Source organism: Triturus cristatus, chromosome 4_2, assembly GCF_964204655.1.
Source record: "Triturus cristatus chromosome 4_2, aTriCri1.1, whole genome shotgun sequence".
Lineage (NCBI taxonomy): Eukaryota > Metazoa > Chordata > Amphibia > Caudata > Salamandridae > Triturus > Triturus cristatus.
In genome coordinates, this window is record NC_140586.1 from 129,788,021 (window position 1) to 129,809,514 (window position 21,494).

Consider the following 21,494-nt stretch of genomic DNA (forward strand, 5'->3'; position numbering starts at 1 on the left):
AACTTGTTCATCACCTGAAATCACCCGACTTGCGTGGGCATCCATCTTCCTGACCCCGGGTCACTGGCAAGTGACTGTGAACACTGTCCCTTCTGCTGTCAGGTCTTCTTTATCTTGAATCCAGCCTTCGATTCCACCAGACACTTCTCTAGTCTTCACAAGCAGCAAAACTTCTTCGGCTTCCATTGAAAACGACGACGCGACCCAGCACCAAAAGACACCTATGCACCCGGCTTCCCTGGGTGAGGTAACTCATGCACTCCGGTGCTCCTGTGGGTGTTGGCCCTCAAACTACTTACCTTGTAAGTGGCTTGCTTGTAGACTCTCTAGAAGTACCCTAAAACTTTAAAAATCCAACTGCGACTTGCTCCATTGAAATCAATAGGGAACTCGCGGCTGTGTTCTCACACTGCACGTGTCTCCCGTGGGCCCTTTACTTACCTGCCTTGGGTGGATCAGTGAGATCCCAGCGATTCTACAGGCCCTAGGCCTTGTCCCCTTGCAAGTCACCTTTCCTAAACCTCTTTTTTAGTATATGGTCTGGTACGCCCCTAGGGCCCTAGCCATATTTGTGCTTAACTTATTGTGAAACGTCAATGCTAGGATAGGCTGCACATTCTGTTTTTTTGTTTTGGCACCATTTTGAATTCCCCGGTATTTAGTGTACTTTCTGCCCCCCTTGGGCAAATTGAAGGTAAACCCCTATCTAGCGCTGAGGGGGTCTGAAAAAATGGCACTGGCCACACCTCACCCCAAGGGGAGCAAGACAGTTTTTCTACCCCAACACCCCCCCCCCCCCCCCAACTCACACTCACCAGCACCCCAGCGGGCGAGACAAGGGTTTGCCTTCAATTAGATTTGCTGGGGAGGTAGCAGATCGGTTGTAATTACCCCATCCCCCCCAGGGCGTCAGAAAGATTGCAATCATTAGGGTTACTCAGCCTGAGGGTCCTTTAAATACCTCTTCAGTCGCAGACAAATGCACTGGGGAGGTAGTGCGGCTGTCGGCTAGGGGTTAAGTAACACGCTTTGTGGTACTTTATCAAGCCACTGATTCCTCACTAACCTTACCATTTTCCCCGTTCTGTGGTTGATCACACCAATTTGCTTTTGGGGGCTCTGCGTCTGGGGGTCTGGACTGTCTCAAAAGCAACCAACGTCAGCACGTGGGAGAGGTGCCACACGTCATTTGGCTCCACACGTCATTTCTGAAGTGAAACTGTGTCAGTGTGGAGTCACGCAGCACCACCTACTGGCATTTGGAGTTATTGCTGAAAAGTTTCCATATCCAGTCTCACGCCTGTGGAATATTCATAAGATGGGAAATTTGCGCCCATATAGAGTCTCTACCAGAACAAGCATTACTGAAAGTAAGTAACTTGTTCGCCAAGTAGGCTATCTCCCTCTGCAAATTGTGAGAAGGTCCCCAAAAACCCAACCAGAAACTTTCCTGAGTGGTATTGGAGGCGTATCGATTCACCTAGGTAACTATACTAACGCTCAAACCGCCCTGACTGGTTAATACCTTCCTAAGGGAGCGTGTTTCTCTTGTACATTATTTAAAGTTATCTCATTGCTAATCGGAATTACTGCCCTTTACTCTTTGGTGAGCGTAGAGACAAAAAATTGCTGCTGCCAATGTTAGTGGCATAATCTAACATATTATTTTCTTAATGTGTGTGTATCCTTAATGAGAAATGTGTCCGGCAGTTGTGATTTGCAGTTATGCCTAATTTTCATGGACTTCTTTGAAGTGTTCAAACCCCATCTGTGAGCATCACATAGTGAGAATTTGGTCATAGACTTCATCGATTAAGCCCCCTCTGTCTGAATGAATAATTAGTTCCCCCACCTAACAGCCACATACACTGAGAAGCTTATACGTGATCCTATCCCTGCCAGTAACCAAGTTGGGATCCACTGCCATCCCCCTAATACTACCTGGAAAGAGGTGTGGGGAATAAGAGACATTACAAGAATCCAACTGGGCAGTTTACAGCTGTATTTGTCAAAGAGAGTAAACGGTCATTAAGAGCACATAAACATTAGTCTTCCATTCATGCTTCCATCACCACCCAGATGAGGAGTAGTCAACATCCAAAATAGAAACTTAACAATCTGCTAGTTATTAAGTTCTACTCCTCTTGAGCCACCCCCAGCTAGCTCTCTCCCACCTCACTGTTGTCTCCTTAGTTGCTCCATTGTACATCTTAAGTGTGCACGCCAGACACCTGTACCACAACTGACTATGGTTTCCTTTGGTTTTTTATCCTCCTGTCTTTTATGCCATTAATGTCAGTGGCTGATCACTTCATCACCACCTTACATCCCTTGCACTGCTTCCTCTTCATCTATCATATCCAGGAGGCTTTTCCATTAGGCCACCCTGAATAGGATAAGGGATTTGCGGGCCTGCTTGAATTGGAGCCCCATGGGTAATGTCCAGCGATAGCCGAACTTCTTGCATTTCAGTTCTGCTATTATTCAACAAAAGAAATGTCTAAGTAGGGCTATTTCAGATATATATTTATAAAGCAGAACTATGCTGTCCTTAAAGTGGATTAAATCTAATGATCTTTCCTCTTTGATTACTCTCTGCTTTAGAGTGTAAGGGGACAACTTAACCAGTATTTCACGTGGCCTGTCAGCCTTCTTTGCACACCTTCTTCCAGCTGAATTCATGAATTCAAAGTTCATTGGAAAGCGGGTGTCTTTCATTAAGATTAACCTAGACAGCGATGCACTCTTGCTAGTCAGCCTTCTTGCTTTCATCCTTTGAGTTCAAGATTTTCACATTATCTATACAAGACCTGTTTATAATGTTTTCATATTTTTTTTGAAAAACTTTTAACACATATGTACTTCTAGTGTGACTATAGATGTCCTAGCATGTTGCTCTCAGTCTCCCATGGTTTGAATGAGATGTTCATTTGCCTCTACCTTCATTTTCAGATTTTGCTGGACAGTTTTGGGCTCTTTGATGTCCTTGCTGATGTTAGAATACTGGTCCACCAATATCTCAGACAGTATAGTTTTAAAGTTTCTCTTTGTCAGTGAGGTAGTGCATGGGATATTGTCTAGTGAGGCGGTTTTGGTGGCCATTGCTCTGCTTATGGGGACTGTATGCCACAAGATTTAGTGTCCTGCTGTGGGGAGTGGAGAGAGCTGCTGTAAAAGCGTGTTTTCTTGGCCTAATATGACCTGAAAACCATACAGCAACTTACACTCACCCACCACTGGGGAGGGCATTTATGTCAAGTGGGCTGCAGGTTCCTTCAAGACCACGTCTGTCCGCCACTAGAGACCATTTGCGGTAGCTCCTCTCTATTTCATTGCCTCTTGCTTCCAAGGCAGGAACCCAGAAGTAGCTAGGGGATAGAAGAAACGCTGCACCGGTAGTCGTTGCTGGCCCACAGCAACCGCTCCCAAGGCCATATTACCATTGTGGTCTTTCAGCTAGAGATCCCCAGTCTGCAATTGGAAGTAGGCCTGTCCATCGTGTGGAAGTGGCTGGGGAGACTCCCTAAATCTCTGACATGTTAACAGTTCTCCCACCATTTCTTTCAGTCCCCTGTCCTCCTTCCTTAGTATTTGTTTCTTTTCTATCATTAAAGATACTGATATGACGACGGGGCATCTGTGGTAGTCACCTGCATATGGTGTATTTTTAACTAGTGAACATACTTGATTTATTTTGTATTTTGTCATGAATATGATAACCTTTTTGAAAGTTACATTAAACAGTTATTTAAACACAGATACAACAGGTCTTCTTTGGAAGCACACCTTTCTATATTCTGATCCACTTTATTCATTTCAGGTTTTTAACACTGTCCATTGGGTTGATCCGACAAAGAGTTTGCTTGGATTGAAGAAGTAAAATAAATATTTCAAATTACTTTTGAGTGTCTGAGTCTTACCTCTTTTGTTTCCCACTTCAGCATCATAAGTTAAACATCATGCGATTATTTCAATGTTATTGGATTGAAGAGTCCTGTAATATCGATTCAATTTAGAATGAAGATGAATAAACTATAATTTATGATGGAAAAACACCCAATAACTAATAGTCCCTTAAGCAACCGTAACAAATTATTTCTCAGACCTGACGAGTAAATTATGTATCGTACAATCTTAATTAGAAAATATTGTGCTTGTCTTCTTTGGACACATGCAGGATCTATCGGAGTATACGTTTTAGTGAACACATTAAACATGTGTGGCATAACAGGCATGGTACCGGTATGAGCTTCCTTGGTTTTTGTTGCCATTTCTTTAAGGATGATCCAATAAAACGTACCAGTATTTAAATGAATACAGTTAATTTGGATCATACCCTCTCTAATGTGTCATAGCTTGCTAGTATGCCCTAAAGATTACTTTCACTTAATGGCCAGCAAGTTAGGTGACATTGCTATTCAATACGGCTTCTTGTGGTTGGACTAATATGGCTCATTGTGAGATCTGTAAAAAACATTTGGCAACACTAAACTCAATTCAAACGGTGGTAGTAATGTTTTCTGGGTCACAGCATGCTTTGCTTTTCCACTAGGGGCTTATCTGTGCTCTCTATTATTCTCAGATGTTATTTAAGCAATTTATACATTACAACTTTAAGAACAAAGCTAACGTTTAGCAGAAATAGGGGATGTACGTTTGAGGTATGTGAGCTGTAGATCACATGCTTTGCATACACCTGCCATCTAGGGCCTCATGTAGGTAAATTAATTTTACCGGTTCTTAAATACCGAGCCGTACCGAATCGGTAAATTAGAATCGGTAAGTTATATGTAGGTAAAAATTCGGTAACAGTTACCGATTCGGTAACATTCGGTAAATACGAATCGGAATTCACCGATTCGGTAAATACCGAGGTGATAATTACCGAATCGGAAAATACCGAGGTGGTATCTACCGATTCGGAAAATACCGAGGTGGTATCTACCGAATCGGAAAATACCGAATCGGTATGTAGGGATTCGGTAAATAACATCACATGACTTGACGAAACAGCTAATCCTGTGCAACGACAGCCCACCCAACCAGGAACTGCCCACACCCAGGCAGGTGTACACAATTAGCCGAAGTGGCCACACCCAGGCAGGTGTACATAATTAGCCGACCCTGGAGAGGCTTGGAGTGCAGAGGAGAGGCAGGGAGCAGTTGCATGTGCGAGCGGGAAACGAACAGCATGTCCAGCCAGAGAACACAGAAAGACGGAGGGGAAAGGAGGAGGAAGCTCAAATTCAGCCCCAAGGAACTCCAGGTGCTGGTGGAGGAGGTGGTGAAGCAGCACCAGAAGCTGTTTGGGAGGCAATCCCTGCAAGTGCCTGAGGCCGAAAAGCGCAACATATGGCTGGCCATCCAGGCGCAGGTCAATGCTGTGGGAGTGACCCACAGGGACATTGAGGTCCTCAAAAAGCGCTGGTATGACCTGAGGATTGTGACCAAGAGGAAGATGGGCGACATCCAGAAGGAGGCCAGCCAGACCGGAGGTGGAACCAACAGGGCACCTGCCCTCACCGAACTGGAGGAGCTGGTGGCGGCCACAATCGAGCAAGAGAGCGTCGTGGGTCTTGGGGACGCCGACAGCTCTGCCAGAGCCGCAACACACCAAGGTAAGACGAAAGCACAGCAATGTAGCCTCCCCTACCCCTATCCCACATCCCCCATTGTGAAACGAGAATCACACTGCAGTCCACACGTGTCAGTGCAGACAGGCAATGCATTCCGGGAGATGTAGTCAGGGCAACACTAACCATGACGTAAATGTAACAGGGCAACAAGGCATGTCACGCACTCGAGGCACAAGGAGACAGAGGACAGATTGGAATGTGAAATGATTTATTGTGACGCTTGCAATGCAGCCCTTCGGGGACACTGAGCCAATGTTGTTATTCTGTCCACAGATGTGACATCATGCAGTACAGGGCATGCTGCAGGGGAGACGGCACACCGGCCACAAAAATCACCTCTAGCCAGCACGAGTTCAGACCAGGGAGCAGGCCCACTGGCAGCCGCACCACCAACACAGCCAGCCTCGCCGCACACAGAGCCAGCATCACCTCACCGAGAGCCAGCATCACCACAACCAGAGCCAGCATCGCCACTCATGTTCGAATCACCGGCCACATCTCCGCTTGCAGGTGTGAGAATGAGGAGGCGTCCAGCAGCCAGGCTACGAGCCTTCGACACCTCGTCAGACGACAGCATGGGCCCAGAAGACCGCACCGGGCCCCAGGAAGGGAGCCATCCCACTGTGCCCCACACCTCACAGGCAGCACAGACGGGAGCAAGAGGGCGCCGCAGGTCGCGTGTCCAGAGTCCACCAGCACCCACTGACGGCCATGGTGTCTTCTTGGGGCTCGAGGGCCAAATGTTGAAGCAACAGCGCCTGCAATCAAAGGCAGTTATGTCAGTCCAGAGGCACATGCGGGTGATGAAGACAAGCTTAGTCAACATGGACACAAACATTGGCGGCATGGCTGCGGGCATTCGGGACATGTCCCAGTCAATCCAGCAGTTGTGCAGCAAATTAGATGCTGACATCGAAGCACGGCGCCGGGAACGCCAGAGAAGGGACACTACCAGCAGGGCACTCAACCGTCTGGCAACTGCGACTTCCCTACTTTGCCGGCGCTCTGTGACGATGCAGGAGGGCCTAACACAGTGCTGCAGCGACCTGTCTCGGGGGATGGTGCAGGTGACAAGTGCACTAGGGGTGCTATTGACTAGTCAGGCGTCGACAACTGCTGCAGGGGATGCTGCGGAGAGCATCGACACCAGCAGCAGCATCACACCCCCCGTCCCCGAAGCACGCAGGAGCAGCAGGCGGCTTGGGGTTGGCTCTAGTGAGGATGCACAGGCCGTGCAATCCACCACTGCAGCGCGTATGCGCAAACATTGATGTGGCCCTGCTTAGCCACTTCCCATTGGGTGACGTAACCCTGGACATACTCATTGTATAGATGGTATATTGCCAGATTGGCCTGTTCATGTGTTCATGGCGTGGTGCCACATTAAACTACGTCATGACTTCTCACAACTCGCTGTGTCCCCTCACTTACTCAGAAATAGTTGCATGTGATCTCTGCCCGTCTCTCTCTCCCATCGATTGCAGTTGGCACTCTAGCTGCGCTGCCCTCTGGCTGGCCTGACTCATCCTCGTTGTCCTCAAAATATGTTAGTTCCACATCTGTACCTTTTTTCGTGGCAAGGTTGTGCAGCATTGCACAAGTGGCAATAATCTTGCAGCAGGTGATGGGTTTGTACTGGCGTGCGCCTCCGCTCTTGTGGAGGCAGCGGAACCTGCTCTTCAGTAGTCCAAACGTGCGCTCCACCACATTGCGTGTTGTTTTGTGGGCCACGTTGTATCGTCTCTCACTCTGGGTTGCTGGGTGTAGGTAGGGAGTGAGGATGAATGAACGGCATGCATATGCACTGTCGCCTGGATGAGTAATAGGGAACCATCAGTTACATGCCTCTATACACTCTGATTTGCAGGTTTCAAGGGGCGTCACTGTTACTTACCCAGCAGGTATCCCTCTCCGAATTCGCCGGCACGCAGTCGTGTGTAGATCCCACTATTCTGGAAGATGTACGAGTCGTGGGTGCTCCCAGGAAACTTTGCAACTATATCTGTGATGATGTTCCCTGCATCACAGATCACCTGCACATTGATGGAGTGGGTGGACTTCCTGTTCCTGTAGATGTGCTCTGTATCAGCTGGTGGACAGATTGGGATGTGTGTACCATCTATGCAGCCGATGACATGGGGGAACTGTGCCATGTGATAAAAGTCTGTTTTTGTTTTCTGCAGTGCAGCCTGTGTGTTTGGGAAGCTTATGTAGTGGTGCATTCTCTGCATCATGGCATCCAGGAACTTCCTGAAGAAACGGGACAGGCAACTCTGGGATACACCACCCACCGCAGCTATCACCACCTGATAACTGCCGGATGCCAGTAGATGTAGGCTGCAGAGCACCTGCACATGTGGTGGTATGGCGTGCGCCCTTCTTGTTGGCTGGTCCAGGAGTGGGTGCAGGTCCCTTATCAGGTCCATGATGGTTTCGGGGTGTAGCCTGTACCTCTCATGTATCTCTGCATCAGTCAGCTGTAATAGTGTGATGCGCTGTCTGTAGATTTGTTCCTCCCGTCGCCACACCCTCAGTCCTGCTGCCTGTAGACGTAGGCGCCTTGCAATGACGTACATGGCGGCCATGTTGTCCACGCTGTTGCATTTTGGGATTGCTTATGTGCATTGTTGATGGTTACCACCTGCTTTCAATCCGTGTTAATTACCGACTCTTATTTACCGATTTTCCTGGATTTCTTAATTACCGACTGCTCCTACATGTCATTTTAAATTTTTACCACTTCATATTTACCACTTCATATTTACCGATTCGTTAATTATGTATTCGGTAAATATGAATCGGTATTTTAGAATTCGGTAACTATGAATCGGTATTTACCGCCTCATATTTACCGAAAAGTGGTTTTTGGACTCCTACATCTCACTTGTCTGAATACCGGTTGGTAACGGCATATTTACCGAAAATCGGCCGTTACCGACCGGTATTTCGCTACCTACATGAGGCCCCTAGTGTTGGTCCGGATGTTTGCAAGTTGTTTTTCTTCGAAGAAGTCATTCCAGTCATGAGGTAAGGTGACTCCTCCTTTCGTTGATAGTGCACATGGGCATTGACTCCATTGTTAGATATTTTTTTCAGTTATCGGGTTTGGATGTGTATTGCTGCTCTCCGGTTAGAAACCGTTCTTCGGGTTTCCCTCGGTGCGCAATCCACTCTACCCATGTCGATATTGTTTCGTACGAGTATCCCACTTCTCCGCGTATCGTTTCGGTTGAAGAAAATGTATATTTCGATAGAAAAACTCATGGAAGGCCGTTGGGCCTAACCTCGTCGGTCCACCTCGCAGTCGATGGGACGGACTCCATTCAAATTCTGTCCTCTGTGCCACGCAAAGTATCCACACACCAACTCACACAAATTGTGCAACTTGTGCTTAGCCCCGGAGCACAACGAACAGGACTGTGACGTGTGCAGATCGTTTCGATCGAAGAACACGCTCCGCGATCGTCGAGCTCAACGTCGTGAAATGCAAAGCCAGAACATCGAATACACGCTAACATCTTTGTTGAAGGATCCTAGCAAGAAGAATTCAATGCACAAGGGGCTGAAGAGGAGCAGGAAGAACCTGTATCTATTCCGGACTCTGAGATCGAAGACGACATACCGCAGGGTCAACGTCCCGTGAGTACCGAACACCCCTTGCCCTGGAACCCAATTGAACCCAAAGAAAAGGCTTTGGTTCCACCTCCTCCTTCAAGCCACGGTCGACACTGAGAACATGTTTCTAACTCCCTGCCTCCTGGCACTAAAACACGTTGTTAAGCCTTCTGGCTCTAGAGCGAGTTGTTCAAAGTCGGGCACTGAGCTAAAACCTTCGGGCTAGAAGCCTAAGTCTGCTTCGGAGCTGAAATCCTCGACGTCAAAGTGCTTTGGAACCCAAACCATCAGTGCCAAAAAGTAAAAGACTACAATACTGATTCACCTACTGACAATGTCCCAGACCTTTATCCTGCAACGCGTTCCCCTCCTATCCAACACCCAGGCCCTATTAGCCAGGTATGACAGAGCACACTGGGACGAAATGGAGCAATTGCTCCAATATCTCCCAGATGAGCACAAAGCTGAAGCTCAGGATTTAGTACAAGAAGGAAAGCTCATCTCCAATTCCTCTATTAGATGTGCTTTAGATGCTGCTGACACCACAGCTAGAGAGATTAACACTAGTGTGTTACGTAGGAGGCATGCCTGGTTAAGGATTTCCGGGTTTAAACCTGAAGTCCAACAATCCATTTGGAATAATCCATTTGATTAAAAAGCATCTCTTCGTGCCCTAAATAGATAAGGCATTGGAGAAAATGAAAATCGACACTGAGGCCTTACAGTCTCCTTCAAATCGTGGCTCCTTTTGTCGCTCCTTCTACCGAGGGGGGGCGGGGGGGGGGGGGGGGGGTTGAAGACCACATCCTCAGACAATACTGCTGCCTTGTTCAAAGGCAACAATCAATCTTCCTCCTCAAGAGGCTTCTTTGGGGGGTGGGTACAGAGGTAACAATGGCAAAGGTGGTGGTAGGGTTCCACACCACGTAACTCCCCTTCCCCCAACAAGCAGAGACTTGCCTACCCTTCCCCCCCCAATCATTTAACACCTATCGGGGGACGTCTCCTACAATTCCTCCCCATTTGTCAATCCATAACTACAGACAAATGGGTGTTAGGAATTATCCAACATCGTTATTGCCTGTAACTTACCATCAATCCTCCAAAGATTCTGCCTCGTTCACACAAAATGTCACCAGAACATTTACACCTGCTCAAACAGGAAGCCCAGTCTCTCTTGCTAAAAGGAGCCATAGAGCCTTTACCGTTACAATATCAAGGGTCAAGCGTGTACTCCCTGTATTTTCTAATTCCCAAAAAGGACGGCTCCTCGAGACCTATTCTGGACCTCAGAGAACTAAACCACTACATACTGTCAGAACATTTCCACATGGTGACACTTCAACCAGTGCTCCCACTTCTACAGGGTGACTATATGTCTACTCTAGACTTAAAGGACGCATATTTCCACATTTCAATTCATCACGCTCATCGCAAATATCTCAGATTTGTGATAGTGGGTCAGCATTACCAATGCTCCCAGAGTATTTACCAAATGCCTGGCAGTAGTCGTAGCTCATCTGAGAAAACAGCAGATCCATGTCTTTCCATACCTGGACGACTGGCTCATCAAAGCCAGCACTTACCAGAAGTGTCTCCAACACACTCACGCCACAATTCACTTACTACACCAACAAGGGTTTACAGTGAATGCGTTTAAGTCTCATCTGCAGCCTTACACAACACAAACCTATCTGGGAGCCACCATAGACCAGCAAAGAGCGCTAGCATCTCCAAATGCAGACATAATTCTCAGTATTCAGTTTCTTCTCACTCACTTTCAGCCCAGCCAATCATTACCAGCAAGAGTCTTCATGCAACTGCTAGGAATGATTGCGTCTTGCATCGTGATCGTTTCCCATGCAAGACTTCACATGCATCCTCTTCAAGAATGCTCAGCAAGTTAGTGGAACCAGTTGCATGGTCAATTGACTGATCTAGTGTTGGTAGATGTCCGCACCCATTGCTCTCTGCAGTGGTGTAACCCACAAAATGTATCCAAAGGGCAGACCTTCCTCAACCCTGTTCCACAGACAGTGTTAACAGCAGATGCATCGCTCACTGGTTGGGGTGCTCACTTACGCAATCACACAGTCCAAGGGCTGTGGAGTCTAAAGGCCAAAAGCCTCCATATAAATCACCTAGAGCTAATAGCATTGTTTCTGGCGCTCAGAGCCTTTCAAATTCACCTCATAGACAAAGCTGTCCTAGTCCGCACGGACAATATGACAGCTATGTACTATATACTAAAACAGGGGGGGGGGGGAGACACACACTCTCCAACTGTCACACCTAGCACAAGCCATTTGGAAATGGGCTATACACCACAACATTTATCTCCTGGCATAGTATCTTCCAGGAGTAAACAATCAGATTGTGGACCTTCTCAGCAAACAGAGGCAGCAAATCCATGAGTGGGAACTTCATCCCCAAGTTCTCCTCCCCTACTTTCAGGAATGGGGATATCCTCACATAGACCTGTTCGCCACAGCACAAAATGCAAAATGCCAAAGCTTCGCCTCCAGGTTCCCATACTTGCCCTCCAAAGGCAATGCCCCATGGCTGAATTGGTCAGGGATATTTGCTTACGCTTTTTCGCCTCTCCGTTGGTAGTTCACAAGCTCAGGCAGACATCCCTCACACGGATTCTCATAGCTCTCACATGGGCACTTCAGCCTTGGTTCACCACCCTGCTGGAGCTCTCAGTAGTTCCACACCAAAAGCTGCATCTCACCTCCAGTCTACTCACTCTGAGCCATGGAGAAAGCAGGCATCCAAAATATTGTTTCAGGCAACTACAGGTTAACCACTGTTTTGGGAGTATACTGCTGTATAGTTTATGCAAAGCATGTGATCTACAGCTCACATGCCTCGAACAGATAATATTACTTACCCAGTAAGCATATGTTCTTGGCATGTAGAGCTGTAGATTCACATGGGCCCACCCGCCTCCCCGGGTACCTGTAGTTGTTGCAGTTCTCACTTTACATACATACGCATGGACATCTCTATTCTCCACTTACTAACTCCTTTCTCACCCTCTGCAGGAAAACAATCTAACAATGGAGTCGATGCCCATGCTCACTATCACCAAAAGGAGGAGCCACCTTACCTCATGACTGGAAAGACTTCTTTGAAGAAAAAACACTTGCAAACCTCTGTGAGAAAGTGCCCTCTTTCGTGCATGGTATACCCCCACTTTTTGCTGAATTGCTGATGTACTTTGACCTAGTGTGCCCTGGGCTCCTGCCAATCAGGTACCCAGGGCCTGTGTTCCTTGCCTAAACCTGCATTGAAGCCTAAACCAAATTGGCATCTCTAGCCACATGTCAGCCCGTGGTCAATGGTACTACAGGTACCCAGGGCACTGTGGCCAGAGAAGGCCTCTAAGGTCTTCAGCACTTATTGTGCCACCCTTACGGGTCCTGTATCCTGACACTCACACACTGCCTTTGCAGGCTGCATGTCTTGGTGCAGAACAAAACAAAGAGTCGACATGGCACACATCCCTGTGTGCCATGCCCACAAACCACTGCCCTGGCATACCTCAGTCACACCTCTAGCTGGGTTCACTATGCCAGTGGTGAGGGTACAGGTGCATGAGCCCTGTACCCCTACAGTGCCCAAGTCCATTCCTGGGCCCTGTAAGTGCAGTGTTGCCATTAAGAATATATGGTGCTGGGAGTTTGTCATTACGTACTCCACAGCACCATGATGGCTACACTAAAGACTGGGAAGTTTGGTATCAAACTTCTCAGCACTTTAAACCCACACTGATGCCAGTGTGGGATTTAATGTAAAATGCACGACAGAGGGCATCTTAGAGATGCCCCCTGAAACTCGACCAACTCCCGGTGACCTGACTGAGTGGCTGCGCAGGCTGCCACCACCAGACAGGTTTCTGGACCACTGGGTCGAGAGCTTGCTGCTCTCGGGGACCTGAAACAATGCACAACCTGGACATCCTGGCCGCTCCAGACCCTTTGCTGCTTTCAGCAACTTGTCCCCACTGGTTCTTACCCCCCCCCCACACTTTGGGCGGGAGAACCAGCGGGAAAAGCAAGTGAGGAGAAGAGGTGTGCCCACCTCTGCCAACTCCACCCCTAAGGTGGGGGAGGAAAGGTGAAGCACAACCTCGAGTCCCCGCCATCTTGAGGATGCGGAGACCCAGCCAACCAGGGACAGACTCCTGCCCCCCTCCCCTATTGGCAGAATAGGGAGTGTACCCACCCCAGGGAAGAGACCCATTGGTCCCTGCCCTTTACCTACCTGTAACGCCCCTAAATGTAGGATTTAGGGGCATCCTGAACCTTCCTTCCTCAGATCCAGCAACCACAAGAAAAAGAAGAGAAGAAGAAGGAAAAGAAGCCGTGCAGAGCTAACAAGAGTACGACGCCCACTGACTTGGCCCCAGCCCTACAGGCCTGTCTCCCCTCAAACCTGTTCCTGCAAAACCCCGGTGTGTCCAGCAGACAGCTACCTCAAAAACCCCGGAGGACCTGCCTACCTTCACTTTCCAAGCTGTTTCTCTCGTGAACACCGGACGTGTTTGAACTGCAGCTTCTGGTGCCAGCCAGGACCCGCGAATCCAGCCCACGTTGCACCCGCCGAACCTGGCCCGAGCTCGAGTAGAAAAATATCACGAGGAGGTCTCCCTGGCGATCCTGAACCGAGATCTGGTGACTCCCTGACCTACCGCAAGCCTCCTGACAACGCCTGCAGCCTCAATCCAGAGGACCCCCCCACCGCGACCAGAGCGGGTAAGAAAATCCGACGTCCCAAGGCACCCCTGCACCCGACGCCCCACGGCCTTGTGTGCCCAACCCAGCAGTGCCTAACCAACCCTCTACATCCCAACATCCCCTCAAAGTGGTGGTCACTCCTGGAAGATCCTCTTCCCCGAGCCTGCAGTTTTTCTTTGTCCCAGAGAATTTCCATTGAAATCAACAGGGCACCCTGCACCTGGCCACCCTAGTGCCGCTGAGGGTGCCCCTTTGGTGCTAACTTGGTCCCCAACTTGCCCTGAGCTTAACCCTAGAAGCTTTGCTCCCACAACCCCGTGGCCTGCTTGCCAGCAGCCACCAACCGGAGTCCCCCTATCCTCCATAGGATAACATTGGGCCTCAACACTCTGCACCCGGCCGCCCTAGTGCCACTGGAGGTGCAACAACAGTGCATCACTGACCCTGGGAGACCCCTGAGTCTAACCCCAGAACCCTAACTCCAAAGATCCATTACCTACCTGGAAACCGATAACCTCTTTTTCCTCATAGAATAACATTGACAGTTTTTCTCCCAAAAAGTTTCCAAGTGTCAACTTTTGAGAATTACAAATATTCCTTAAAAACCAGCCGAATAACTAAAACGCATTTTCTCATCTGTTTTCAGGAAATGTCCCAGTGCTAAATCTAGGTATCCAGCACTGAGTAAGAAAAGGTATCGTTAACATAACTTACCTGCTAAGTGAATTTCCTTCCATAGGATAACATTGGGGGTTCTATGTGAAAAAGTTTGTGTCAACTTTTGAAATGCAATAATATTCTTTAAAAATCGTACCTCTAACTAAAACACATTTACTCACCTGTTTTCAGGAAATGTCCCAGGGCAAAATCTAGGATCCAGCCCTGTGTTAGTAAAAGTAAACTGAAAAGTAATTAACTGCATTTTACTTAAAAAGCCCATTCATTCGAATGTACTATACCTGCAATGTGTTGCAAACTGCTTACTTAAAACTGTAACCAATACCAGTACAAATTACACTGCAATTTTGAACTGTGTCCATACAAGTAATTTACTACTGAAAAGTATTTTTTATGCTTACCTATACCAGGCTTGCTTGGTTCTAGAAATAAAACGACAATATATTTTGTATACAAACCAATTGGCCTAGAGTTCAGTACTAGAGTGTGTAAATTCATTTGCTGACTGAGTGTGTACAGCAAATGCTTAACACTGTCCTCTGATACTGCCTTGCTGCTCGACCAAGCTACCACTTTAGAGAGTAATGTTCTATCTAACTTTAACCTCTGCCAAACCTCTGGAGACCCTTGGACTCTATACACACTGTACCTCACTTTGGTGCGGTATATATAGAGCCAGTTTCTTACAACATCCGGACCCAACACTAGATGGCAGGAGTATGCAAATCATGTGAATCAACAGCTCTACATGCCAAGAACCGATGCTTACTGGGTAAGTAATATACTTTTTGTTCTAATGTTTTTTTGTGAAGCCTTTGTCCCCAGAAAATGGCCATACATATTAAGGCATGCATTTTGATGTGTTTCTGTAATCATTCCTGCCCTATAACCAGTGTAAGCAAGTGTTTTCTTAGGAAAAAGTTGATGTGTCAAAGTTGTGCAAAGACGCAATATGGGTTGGTTGGTTTGTCTGTACATTAAGGACCTGATATAGATATCGGCGGGTCCCCCCCAACACGTGCATGTACAGTGCGGGTGGCACAGACACGTCTCCACTGTAGGAGGCGCACTTGTCTGCAACTTACCTTTTTCATCAATGGGAGCCTATGTATGCGTCGTACAACAGGCGCCCATTGACTTCAATGGAGCTCCGAGCGACCCGTGTCGGTCAGCGCTTGTTCCCATTGTACTAGGGCGCTCGGAGAACAAGTCGGTTGGAAAACCCTCCGGAACCGAGTCGGACGGAGCCTTCTCCCAGCGAGATCGGAATCAGCCCCTTAGATTCCATGGCTACAGCAGACAGGCACATGGGCAGGGCAAATGCACCTACTAGCTCTTGTCTACCATCCGCACATATATAGGTACATTTGTTCTCCATGAGAACATGACCGCATGAGCTGGTGTGACAGCCCTCTTGTTAAAGTTAGGTGGTACTAGTATAGTGTACATTACCATTGGAATAGCATTACAGACCATTCAGTGAGAATGGGCCTATTAGACAGCTAAAGTTAAGACACAGACCTTGATATGTCATTTATAAATGCATATATATATATATATATATATATATATATATATATATCCACAAACAGCCCCTCATTCAAAGAAGCTAGAAGACACAGCGGGGAGCATCACGGGAGTTCCTTTATTTACAGCTTGTATGGCATGATGCATTTCAGCTTGAATAAGCCTTCCTCAGATGCCGCCGTATGACGAGGTAGCTCCAACCTCCTCCCTTAAATGTCTATGGTCCTCCCCATGACGGAAGGTCAGCTGGCTCCGCCTTGAGTGATTGCAGCTGCAGTCTGGTGTCATAGACTGCAATTCCCAAAATGCCATGTTCCGGTAAGTACGGATTGTGGAGCCTGCTTAATGTCCTTCAATGGACGCTGTAATACCAAGTAAGGGTGGGGGTTTAATGATATGGCGAAAACCCCGTGATTAAAATTCAGGACTCACTTTAGTCCCCAACGTTCTGCCCCAACATGCAGTGTCGAGCCGGGCTGTGAAGCGGTGATTCAATGATCCCTCTTCTCCGTGAAGTCACGGACTGCTACTCACAGCGGCCACTTGCCTGGCCTGAACCTGAGGCGGTCCTGCAATGTCCGATACCTCGGAAGAAACTTGCAACGTTGCCAGAAAGTTGCAGGACACTTGAACGGGTCTTCTAAACGCGCACTGGCAAGCGCGTAAAATATCCATAAACAGCCCCTCATTCAAAGAAGCTAGAAGACACAGCGGGTAGCATCACGGGAGTTCCTTTATTTACAGCTTGTATGGCATGATGCATTTCAGCTTGAATAAGCCTTCCTCAGATGCCGCCGTATGACGAGGTAGCTCCAACCTCCTCCCTTAAATGTCTATGGTCCTCCCCATGACGGAAGGTCAGCTGGCTCCGCCTTGAGTGATTGCAGCTGCAGTCTGGTGTCATAGACTGCAATTCCCAAAATGCCATGTTCCGGTAAGTACGGATTGTGGAGCCTGCTTAATGTCCTTCAATGGACGCTGTAATACCAAGTAAGGGTGGGGGTTTAATGATATGGCGAAAACCCCGTGATTAAAATTCAGGACTCCCTTTAGTCCCCAACGTTCTGCCCCAACATGCAGTGTCGAGCCGGGCCGTGAAGCGGTGATTCAATGATCCCTCTTCTCTGTGAAGTCACGGACTGCTAATATATATATATATATATATATATATATATATATATATATATATATATATATATATATACACACACACACACACACACACACACACACACACACACACACACACACACACACACACACACACACACACACACACACACACACACACACACACACACACACACAATGGATGCATTAATATCTGAAACACCCATTTGTAAAAGCTTTAGGCAATAGACGAGACTACATTTATGTGAGACAGTTATTTTTGTAGCACGTCTTCCACCATCTTCAATAGAAAATAGACTCATATGGGGGATAGTAGCCTAGTGCCTTGTTTCGCATACAAGCATGTAATCATTTCACATCATATGAAGTAATGAACAACTGCACATATCTGATACGCAATTAAATCTAAATTAAGAAATGCAGAGATTGTGTTGAGAACCTACGCACTCATACATTTTTATCATTTGTATGTCAGACATATAATGGAAACAATTTTTTGTGGTATGTTAAGAAATGACATGGTACTTATGATCATGCCTTTATTGAGAGAGTAAATGGTGCACTTACAAAGTACTCTGTATAGATAAAAATATTTTAGTGTTCTTAAATGAGCTCCTAACTGCATGCACCCTGTATTAAAAAAAAGAAACAAAAATAATCGTATATGGAAATGTGAAAAAATGCTTTAGATTTGCTTTTTAGCGCTCTTGCCCTAACTGCTTCAGCAGACCTAATTTTTTTCTTCTGAGTTTTATATAGTGCGCACTTGACCCGAAGGTATCGGAGCACTTTACATGAGCACCAGTTGCATTACAGGAGGACACATTCATTTTGTTAGGCACGGGGAGATTAAGTGATTTGCCCAGAATCACAGGATGTTGAGTGAGTTTATACTTCACTGCATACCTCAAGGGATTTCTTTTATTTCGTATTCTGCTCTCATGGGAGTGCATGTGTCTTATGCTCTCTCTCCTTCTGTTCCCTCAAACATAGGAGATGATTGTCTCAAAGGAATCATTGTGACAATACTTTTTATTTGGTAGATACATTTAGTAGTAATTTTGTTAAAAAACCTACTGTTGTGTTTTTAATTCTTCTAAGCACTAAAGTACTATGCTCACTCTTGACAACAATGGTATCTTTTTAAGCGATGCATACACTCCAACGCCATTCTCTTAAATAAATACAATACTGCGATGAGGTAAAAACCCTGGGATGCCACTATACAAATGTAGGTAAGTGTGCATAGTGGTTCCAAAACAGACAGTTGTGGTGAAGAAAACCAGTTGACTAATGTCCGTAAAACTCGTATGGAACACAACAAACATGAATTGGGCTAAGGGAAATGGGGAATTCAGTCCATGCTCATTACTCAGAATAGCATAAAGCTTTTTAATGTTTTCCTTTTGTTTATTTATTTTACTTTTCAAGGGATTCTTGAACCTGAAATGGTCCCGCTTTGCTCGAGTGATCCTTACCCGTTCTATTGCTATCACTCCAACCCTGCTGGTGGCTGTTTTCCAAGACGTCCACCGTCTGACAGGGATGAATGACTTCCTCAATGTTCTCCAGAGTCTGCAGGTGAGGAGCTCTAGTAGAGGCTTTTCTCGGGGAGCCATGATTGCTGTTGTTTTGCCTTCTTTTTTTGATGATCGTAGATAATTTTGTAATATTGGTTGTTTAATTCATTGGATGTGTCATATGAAATACATCAGAAGGGCTTGACGTCTGTAATGTATCTATGCAAACGTAAAGCCTTTCACCACCTGCTAACTTCTCCCATTGTGATTAGCAAATTAAAGAATGAAAAGGTCATCTAGCAGTTTGTTCAATCACTCATTTGTAGACCAATTCTGGTGTGTGAGAGACCAGGAACTGGAAACAGCAGGAGATGGAGGAATAGAATCCACCTAACACCCAAACGATTTTAATCTTCACAGTACTCATTTTAGCAACCGTTGCCTGATAAAATATTTATTTGCCCTTTCCAGCATACAAACTTGTGTTTAGCAGATTAGACAAAGACCTCTGCATCAAGTGCTCAACCATCTGGATAAACTATAGAGCCCAGGTGTTACATGAGTATGCAGAATGGCCAATCCTAATGTCATATAGAGCTTGCCTTTTTATTGCATGTATAAACATTTTTGTGTGTAAATTAAGAGCTGTGGGCAGCGTTAGCTCCTTTGCTATGGCAGAGGAGCGTCACCCTCCACCCTGTCAGCACCCTCAAAAACTTGAAAATAAAACGGGTTTAAAACTAGTTTTATTATCAATTTATTTTTCTTCTAAGTGATTATCTGCCGAGACTCGGGGAGGAGACCCAGGGGGGTGAGAGTACTGGAGGGGAAGTAATGGGCACTGTTGTCAGTGTACATGACGGTTTGGCCGGTCGTCTCAGGTTGGCTAAACTGTCATGCGCACATTCACGGCGCTCAGGCCAATCCTAAAGCTGCGGTCATGTATGAGAACATCTTCAGGATTGGCCGCACGGCAGTCTGCGAGCCTGTGCTTGCAGTGGAGAGGAGTAGAAGAGCGCAATATTGGAGATCAGCAGGTAAGTTATTTTTTTTGAAAAACAAAATTCTCCGTTGTTCCCCATCCACCCCCGCCCCGCCTCTTTTCCCCTACACGAGCCGCTCCTGGCTGTGTCTAAAGGTCCTGCTGACATGTGCAAATTGTTACTCTTATCCTTCTTTTATGTGTTGTAGGTTGCAGATGCATTTATTGTAACATTTAAAGGAATACAAAAATCATATATTGCACTAGCTTTCAGAAGTTCACCTGTCTATTCTGCATATAGTTGAAAGCAGGTAGGACATGTGTTAAAGGGGCTTTTGTATTCCTAAAACAAAACCTTCAAACTAGTCTTTGTATTATTTTTGCTAATCAAATTAATCTCTACCAACAATATATTTATAGTAAGTATTCTTAGAATGACATGGCCACAAACAGTTCAAATACAATTTTTAACCAGACTCTTGTGTATATTGTTAATGTAGGTTCTTCTTCATAGTGCAATTACATGCTCTTCTCATGTTTTAATAATAGGGAAATGATGGGGCACTTTGCTCTGGGAGACTAGATAACAAATAATTCACAACTAGAAATATAGAGACACCACTTAAGTAGCAGAAATACCTTGTCCATTCCATGGTTTTGCTTAAGAGTTGTCAATTTAGTTCTTTCATATTTTGATGAATAACTTTTCTTTCCTTATTCTGTATTTTTCAGCTTCCCTTTGCTCTGATCCCCATTCTCACCTTCACCAGCCTACGGCCTGTGATGAATGATTTCGCAAATGGACTGTAAGTATTAGAGTGCATGGTGCCTTCTTGCAATTGAATATAATGTACATGGTATAAAATCCTTTTGAACTAGATGGGTGTAGATATTGAAAAGACACATATATGGCTGTTGTCTTGGTTCTTAGTAGGCCAGGCTGCTATTATTTACCTACAGTAACCAGTTTTAAAGGAAAGTGTGTGATCTGTTCAACTGTTATGGGGCAAGTATGTACATGGTCTGGTTGAATGAGTGTGACAGAGGAAGTAGTGTGGTTGAGGAACAGGGTTTCGTACTGACGAAAAAAGGTTATGTACAGCAACTCGTGCATCCCCGCTAAATCGTTAAGGTTGCGGTATGGGGTGAAGCATTGGGGTGTTACTGAAAGTACGTTAGGCGTACAGACTCCCTGTCAAGAAACAGTCAATACTAATATCTAAGATTACTCCTAAATAGAAGTATCCGGCTTCTCAGCGATGAGGAAATAGTACCAAGGCTGTTATTGTCCTAGCAGAATTTGATTCCAGACCTGAAATGTCTGGCTAGTGTTTGAGATCATCAAGCGTCTGTGCCTAGAAAATGTGAGCTGCAATGCATATGCCTGCGTATGGAGGCCAGTGATCATTTGTATTACCTGTTCGTCCTGCCCCGGTAGTCCTTCTCACATGTTACATCAATGTCGTACGACATTGCTAAGTGATATTCCACTTTCAGCTCTGGAATTCTAAGGAATTGTTGATCATCTGAAAACAGGAGAGTGACAGTGTAATATTGCTGTGAAATGATTCTGTCACTTCACATTTCTTTGTCTCCCAGGTAGAGGCAGGGCAGTAAAGGGGTAGCATGGGTCCTTATTTTAGTTTCTAAGCAAACGATGAGA

The 21,494-nt window shown here is 46.3% G+C and overlaps 1 protein-coding gene across 8 annotated transcripts in view; it reads left to right on the forward strand.

The window, feature by feature from the left end:
* Window positions 1-21,494, forward strand: part of SLC11A2 (solute carrier family 11 member 2) — a 475,484-nt gene that overhangs the window by 358,108 nt on the left and 95,882 nt on the right. For all 8 annotated transcript variants that reach the window (XR_014960527.1, XR_014960528.1, XR_014960529.1 and 5 more), the window contains 2 exons: window positions 18,761-18,910; window positions 20,564-20,637. Coding sequence is in view for 5 of the 8 variants with exons in the window: in XM_085600792.1 (XP_085456918.1) it covers window positions 18,761-18,910; window positions 20,564-20,637 (224 nt within the window). In the remaining 3 variants the exon portion in view is untranslated. The remainder of the gene's footprint in view (window positions 1-18,760; window positions 18,911-20,563; window positions 20,638-21,494) is intronic.